At 48.5% G+C, this 7,366-nt stretch overlaps 1 protein-coding gene across 1 annotated transcript in view; it reads left to right on the top strand.

The window, feature by feature from the left end:
• The first annotated feature begins 1,357 nt into the window (after positions 1 to 1,357).
• The window catches only part of HUNK (hormonally up-regulated Neu-associated kinase), an 87,083-nt gene continuing 81,074 nt past the window's right edge, over positions 1,358 to 7,366 (top strand). Inside the window, exon 1 of the mRNA XM_019524992.1 lies at positions 1,358 to 1,790. Coding sequence (XP_019380537.1) covers positions 1,521 to 1,790 — 270 coding nt within the window. The 5' untranslated portion in view covers positions 1,358 to 1,520. The remainder of the gene's footprint in view (positions 1,791 to 7,366) is intronic.

Genomic DNA, 7,366 nt, shown 5'->3' with positions numbered 1-7,366 from the left:
AAAATAAGACAGCCGAGCAGGAAAAACACAAAGCTGCACATGTCCAAGCCCAGAAATCAGAGAACGTGAGGGTTGGCAGGGGGGTTCAGGAGGGCATCTAGTGCAGTGGCTCTCCGCCTTTTTTTGTACTGGGATCCCATTTGTAAGCATCAATGGCCAGCCCTGACCCGTTGCCCCTCACTCCTAACCTGCTGCCCCTCAGCCCTCTGCGTGAGGCAGGGGGAGAGTCTGTGGGGCACGGGAGGCCCCAAGCAGCCCCTTGCAAGCTGGAGCTCTGCCAGCCTGTAAGGAAAAAGCCAGTTTCCCACGGTTTCCTCTTTTAAAAGATAATTCATTTTTAAAGTTTGTTTGCCACTCTTTCAATTTACATTTTAACTGATGGGCTTTCTTGCACACGCAGTGGCCTCTGGCTGCTTTACCACTAGGGTGGCCATCATAGAGGACATTCCGGTTGTCTGCTCCTGTGTCCTCTGTTGATACAAAACCCCATGCTTTTCTGTCCTTCGTTTTTCTCTTGAAGAAAAATTGTTCTCATCAAGAGAAAAATAGAGGACATAAAGGCGTGGGGTTTCATATCAATAGAGGACAGAGGCCAACTGGACTGTCCTCTACGATGCCCCTTTCCAATGCCCACCCTCTTTACCACTCCATCCTGGAAGAGCACAGAGCATCTGCAGACGCTTCCTCAGCCTGACGAGGGGTGTTTGTCCCTGAAAGCTTGCAAAGACGACTTTTTCCAGCCATTTGACTTGGACTAATAAACGATATCGGATTTGCCCAAAGAACCTGATCTGCATATACTCTTGCTGCACACTTTTGCGTTGCTTACCCACCCGATTTAGCGCTACCCCCTGCTCTCAGCAGGACCGTCCCCAACTAACTCATCCCAGCCGGCCCAGGCTTTGTGGAGCCGGGCCTTAAAAACCTCCAAGGACCGAGAGCCCCCATCAGCGCCTCCCTTGGGAGCCCGCTCCGGGGCTTCAGCACCCTCCAGCCCGCATGAGGGGAAGAGCTGGGCTGGTGGTGGGCTCAACCTAGACTAGAGCTGGCTCGTCCCTCCGGGGCTGTGGTGTTTGCGGCGCTGGGGTAGGAGGGGCTCCCAAGATTTGAACCTATTCCAGCTGCAGAGCTTCCAGCCCATCTGTTCCCGCCGCGTGTGATCGGATTAAATGCCTGCCAGTTCCAACTGAATGAGGCTTTTTTTTTTTTCTTCCCCTTTCTTTCTTTTTTCCCTCCTCCTCCTGCCCAGCCCCAGCGCGAGAGAGCAGAGCGGCCGGTGCAGAGCGAGGCAGCGGCTCCCCTCCGGCCGCCTCAGGCGCTGGGCGCTGCTGCCTGCATTGTTCCCGCCCGGGAGGCGGAGGCAGGCAGGGGGTGGGGAGCTGAGCCGAGCCGAGCCGCCTGCCTCCCCGCTCCGGCTCGCGGCAACTTTCCCGCAGTAGCAGAAGCAGGAGCAGAGGCTCCAGCCCCACGTGCAACCAGGGAAGGGGCGAGCCGAGCCCCCCATGCGCTGAGGCGGCGGGATGCCGGCGGCGGCGGGTGACGGGTTCCTGGGCGAGCCCCCGGCGGCGGCGGAGGAGCAGCAATCCCGGCAGCAGCAGGCGGCGCCGGGCCCGGAGGGCAGCGGGAGCGGGACCGGCCCGGCCACCTGGGTCAGCGCGGCGGGCTGCAGGGAGCGGCTGCGCGACTTCCAGCACACCAAGCGCGTCGGCAACTACCTGATCGGCAGGAAGCTGGGCGAGGGCTCCTTCGCCAAAGTGCGCGAGGGGCTGCACGTCCTCACCGGGGAGAAGGTACCGATCCTCACCCGGCCCCACTGTGTGCCCGTGCCGCAGCTTGCGTGGAGCTGCCGCCCTTCCCCTTGTAGAGCCCCCTTCTCCCTCCAGCAGGACCCTCGGGCCGCGTTTCCCCCTCCGGACCTTGCATGGAGGTACCATGCCTTCCCCTTCTCCCCCTTCTGGATCCATCCAGTCCACACATCTCCAGCCTCTCTGGGGTCTCCATGTGTTCCCCCCTGTAAAGTTTCCACATCTTCCCCATTTCCCCTGCTTGGATCCGTCCAATCCCCCAGCCCCTCTGGGAGCTCCACTTGTCCCCTCCAGAGCTTCCATGAAGGTAATACGCCTTCCCCTTCTTCCCCCTCTGGATCCATCCAGCCCCCGCCCAGCCTCTCTGGGGTTCCACATGTCCCTCCCTCTGGATCCATTAGATCCCCTAGCCCCGTTTGGGGGGCCCTGCCTTCCCCTTCTCCCAGATGCCCTATGGATCCACTGCCAGTGAACATCATGACTGATTGGATCCCATGGTCAAATTGATATGGGGTGGGAGGTGTCTTCTTCTGTGGCCAGGGGTCATGGCCCTCTATCTAGGAGCTCTTGAGCATCTATTAACAACCTTTTATAGAAGCAGGAGGTTGGCTGCCATGGTTCCCCAGCTTGACCTGTGGCAGGTGAGGGTGTTAGGTCTTCTGTTGTGTCAGGGTTGACAGCAGTTTTATATAGAGTTCAGATGATGGATTTGCCTGGGGTGGTTTGGATAGGGTGGATCCTGCCTCAGGCAGGGCTTTGAACTAGATCAGTGGTTCTCAACCTTTTTTGTACCAGATCCTGTTTGTAAACATCAGTGGCCAGTCCTGACCCAGTGCCTCTCACTCCCAACCCACTATCCTCTGCCCCCAGCTCCTCTGTGGGGTAGAAGGTAGGTGTGTGGGGCATGGGGTGCCCCAAGCAGCCCCTTGCAGGCTGGAGCTCTGCCAGCTTGTCAGGGAAAAAACACAGTTTCCCACATTTTTCTCCATTAAAGGAGAATCCTTTTTTAAAGTTTGTTCACCACCCTTTAATATATTCATTTTTGGGTGCCGACCCACAGGTTGAGAAACCCCTGGACTAAGATGCCTTTTGGTGGTCCTTTCCAGCTTGGCTTCTCTAGGCTTCTGTGACTCCCTCTTTCTTCCTGGGTGTGAGGGTACAGCCTCTGAATTGAAGCTTTAAGGGCTAGAGGCTGCAAGGGGGAGAGGAAGAGTTGTGGGGTGGGGAGAACCCTGGTCATACCCCGTTCTTTCTCCCTTTCAGCCTCTGTTCTCTGTCCCCAGGTGACAGGCCTCTGGATATGTCATTCTGGGACATGGGCTGAAGCCCACCAAGTAGAGCTATAAGCCCCCCTTGGTGATGGGGGCCACTAAGGCACATCACTGATTACTTGGGGCAACTAAAAGACAAAACAGGGATGGATTGAGGGTCATGGATTCAAAAGGAATGCACTTACGGAGGATGCCAAGCAGAGCACTTTAAACAGTACCCCCCTGGTCCTTGAATGAGCCAGTGTATGCTGCCCAGTTAAAATCTAATTGAGATATCAAGGGACAGGAAAACAGCCCGCACAGTCTGAGCAAGATGGGCTTATGGTCTGATCCAGTCAATGGCAGTTCTTACGTTCCTGGATGGAGAGTGGTAGCTGGGCACAACGCCTGCTTTTTTTTCCCTTAGGGAGTGGGTGTCCTCATTCAGCACTTTCCACCAGTACCAAGCGCATGCAAAGCAGATACCATGGCGGGGGGGTGGGCAAGGGAAACTTCTCTTCAGATTAACCCTTTGATGCTTAAGGAACACACCTGTGGTTTTATCTGACAGTGACAAGATGACACCTGCATCCATAGTTGTCTTAACTTTGCCAGGAGTTGGTCCAGTGATCCAAACATTGCCACTTAACATGCATTCAGCAGCAAACCTGAGTTCTTTGCTGGGTAGGCTTCGGTGTCTCACAGTGTTCCAGAAATTGAAATGTTATGGTAAAGGCTATTGACTTCTCAGTCCTTCCCCCTGCTGCCTTTTGATAGTAATGTGCTTTTTAGGAGTATTTTAGTGCACAGACTGAAAGCATCGCAAATCAGTTGCCATGTGTTGACTTGGTAGGTGTGCAAGAAATGCAGATAGAGACTGTTTGCGAATGGAAATGAGATCTAGGATTTTTGAAGGTTGAAGGTTTTGCAGTGAGGAGTTGTTGAGATCATGGCACACTGCGGATTCTCTGCAGCTGACATATCTACCCTGAATTCTTTGTACTATCCATAATCTGTTAGTGAAATTTTTCCAGTCAGCCACAGTGTTACCCCATTGCTAAGAGTAGTCACTTCTTGGTTTGGCAGTAATGGGAACTCTGAGGCAAAACAGCTGCAGCTTCTTGATAAAGATTACTCTACCCTTGTTTGAGCCTGAGTCCCTCTGACCTTTGTGGTTTTTTTCAAGCCAGTTTAGTAACAGGGAACACCCAGGCTTGTCTAATACAGGACATTGTGATTACTAGTAAAATCTCCCCGGACCTGTTGGACTGAGTACAGTACGATGTACTCTGTTGGTCTCCAAGAGGGGAGCATAAAGGAATTGTAAATGCTGGTATCATTAAGGTTGTTATCTTTATTGTTATACTCCTAAAAATGTAATTCTAGTTGTGGAAGAAATTTTGTCTGTGCTGAAATTTAACATGGGGCTCACCCTGAATTTCACCATGGGAACAATGATAGGGTTAATGCTAATTATCTTATAGGGATGCAGAAAAAAATCCTCTCTTGCTGTCTTGTTACTAAGCATGTGCTTCTCCCTGGTAACAGAAACATCTGATGATCCTCTGATGAAAAGACACATGCACATGCATGCTTTTTACTTTTCTGAATTGCTGCATTTATCTTGGTCTGTTAACTGAAAGAAATATGTAAAGACCCACCACAGGCCTCTCTGTCTCAGCTCCTTAGACCCACTGCTGCTTTCTGATCTTGAATGACAGCCATTATGAGAAAAGTAGTAAACAGTGAAAGTGTAGGAAAATCCTCTGGACTAGTGTCCTCCTTTGCAGATGAAACGTGCATGGGTAGAAGGCACTATAGGGCTGGATCCTGTTACCTGATCTTGAATCTTTAGAAAAGTATCTGCTGTTGACTTCAGTGGGTGTAGGTTTAGCCTGTGTTTTAATGCATCTGCTTAATTAATTCTTGCCGTTCCTGGATAAAGCACTTTAGTTGAGGGGAAGCGATAGTGGCTTTTTGTGGGGGTCTGTCAGTTCAGAAAGTTTCCTCCCTTTGTTTGCCTTTGGAACAAGAAATTGTGACACTGCTGCAGCTCATATATGATCCTACCCTTGAACTTTATCCCCCATGCAAGAAACCACTAGACACTGTTTTTCTGCTCATCTTCCTCTAATGAACTTCCTGGTGGGCCTCTGGCAAGAGATAGTAGAGGTGTCTGTATGCAGGAGCTGCTTCATAGCTGGGGGCAGTCCTGCTTATGCAGGACCCACTGTAGGCAACTGAGCTTCAGTTGCAAAACAGGGTCTCAAACTTCTCCTGTGTGTATGGCTGCCATAAACTGGTGGTGGTGGGGACAAGTGCATCAATCCAGTCAGGAGAAATAGTAACTGAGGGAGAACTAACAGTGGGGAGGCAAGGGAATGAAACCAGGGGCACAGGAGGTGGGTCTGTAGAAACAGTAAGTTTTAATTAACAAGTTGTTGATTGCTGTGTTAGTGTCCCTCTCAGGAGTATCATATACCAAGAGCCAGATGTATTTAGTCATTCATCACGCCTTACTCATAGCCACAGTAGTACTGTACTCTGGGAGAATTCTCAATGGTGTCAATGGGAGAAGCTGAGTGAAATGCTATTTATCAAAAAGGTACCAGTATCACACCCAAATGATGTGATATTCAGCATAGGACTCCTTATCCAGATGAGGTCATCAAAGGCGCATTGAATAAGCAGTAGGTGAGCTCTGTTTGATTACGTCAGGCAGGACCTGTTACTACATGATAGTTACTGTGTTCATGTCCCTCTATTGCCTTGACTTGCATTTCTCATTGCTTAGCAGGAAACATTTGGTCCCCTGCCTGAAAAGCAGAAGGGGCAGTTAAATCGTGTCCAGATGAAAATCTAGTTAATTCGGCAGTCCAGAGCATTCTCCCTCGGTTATTAGGGTTGACCAGAAATCTGTTGAGGAAAACCTTTTAGCTGATTCCTATTAAAAAAGTAATCACTTCAGTCTCAGTCCTGCCAAACTGGGCACCCATGTGCCTCCAAATGGAGTGCCATTGACTCCTAGTGCTCCTAAGTCTGTTTTCCAATGGACTGCTTGTGGGGTCCAGCTAACAAATACATTTTTCAGGTCCATTGTTCTATGACACTGATTAGTGCTTTCATATACTATGAAAGAAAGTATAATAACTGGCAGTTGATCTTGTTCTGTAAAGCAGTTATGGTATTTGTAATCTGTCACTGGTAGGTATAAAGGGATCTTCAGTAGCGTGTAGTATGTTCTGTAGTTTGATCAACTGCTGGTTGACTTACTCTTGAGAGTAGTCTCATTGGAACTCGTGGGATCATAACTATGAGTAAAAAGGGCTCTGCAGCTCTTGCAAACATCTAGGAACAAGAGGGTGAAGTAAGGTAAGACTTTTCCAGTTGAGCTATGACTCTCTTCAATTCTGAGTGTTTTAAGTCAAATTTTGTACAGTGTGGTTTAGTCTTGCCATAATGTCAGCATGCTATTACTTTCTGGGCTTGAAAAATGTTTGGTTATGCTCGATGCAATTAAATTGATTTTAACTGAGTATAGGAGAATGTTAAACAGATTATATTTTCCATTGCTGTTTAGGTAAAAATATCACAGCCTATAAAATAACATTGGCTAAAGGGCTGCTGTGAAAAAAAATCATTTCTGACAGTCATGTTTGCTGCTTTTAAGGAAACTGTCTCTCTTTGAAGGGCAAGCTTATTTAGATTTACTTTTAAATTGTGGCTGATAAAATCCTTGCTGAGTTAGCTGGACTGTAATTCAGATAAGGATAGGAAACTCATGCATAGTATATTCTCAGATAGTCTCAGACCTAATGCTTTAGCCTCAGAGTGGCCAACTATTGGGCAATGACAGTATGATAAGAATAGATTTTTACAAGATGTTATTCCTTGTGGCATCATGTAGACAGCAGGATATCATTGAAATAGCCTGTACTTGCAATGTATTGAAGAATATATGATTGACTCTGTACTCTTGATGAAATATGTGAATATTTCTTATAGCATTTGAAAATGACCGTATGTTAAAGGAATGTTTTAGAGCCAGACTCTGTATGAAGTAACCTGGCCTAAAATTACATTTTATTTCATTCAGGGATTAGGCTTAGCACTACAAAAATAGTTGTAGAAGTTTACTTGTTTCTAACCCACTGGAAAATCTATTTATGAGTTTCCTGTGCAGTTATTGTTGAGATTTAAAAGATGCATTCTTAGTTATAGGTAATCAAGTGGTTTGTATGACAATGCCAGCTCTTTAGTGGAAAGCAGATGCTAAAAATATAGTTTACCAGCTTTCACCATGAAGGTACA

Source organism: Gavialis gangeticus, unplaced genomic scaffold (genome assembly GCF_001723915.1).
Source record: "Gavialis gangeticus isolate Ggan-Ray unplaced genomic scaffold, GavGan_comp1, whole genome shotgun sequence".
Taxonomy (NCBI): domain Eukaryota; kingdom Metazoa; phylum Chordata; order Crocodylia; family Gavialidae; genus Gavialis; species Gavialis gangeticus.
The sequence above is the reverse complement of the archived record's forward strand: the minus strand, read 5'-3'. Positions and strand labels throughout refer to the sequence as shown.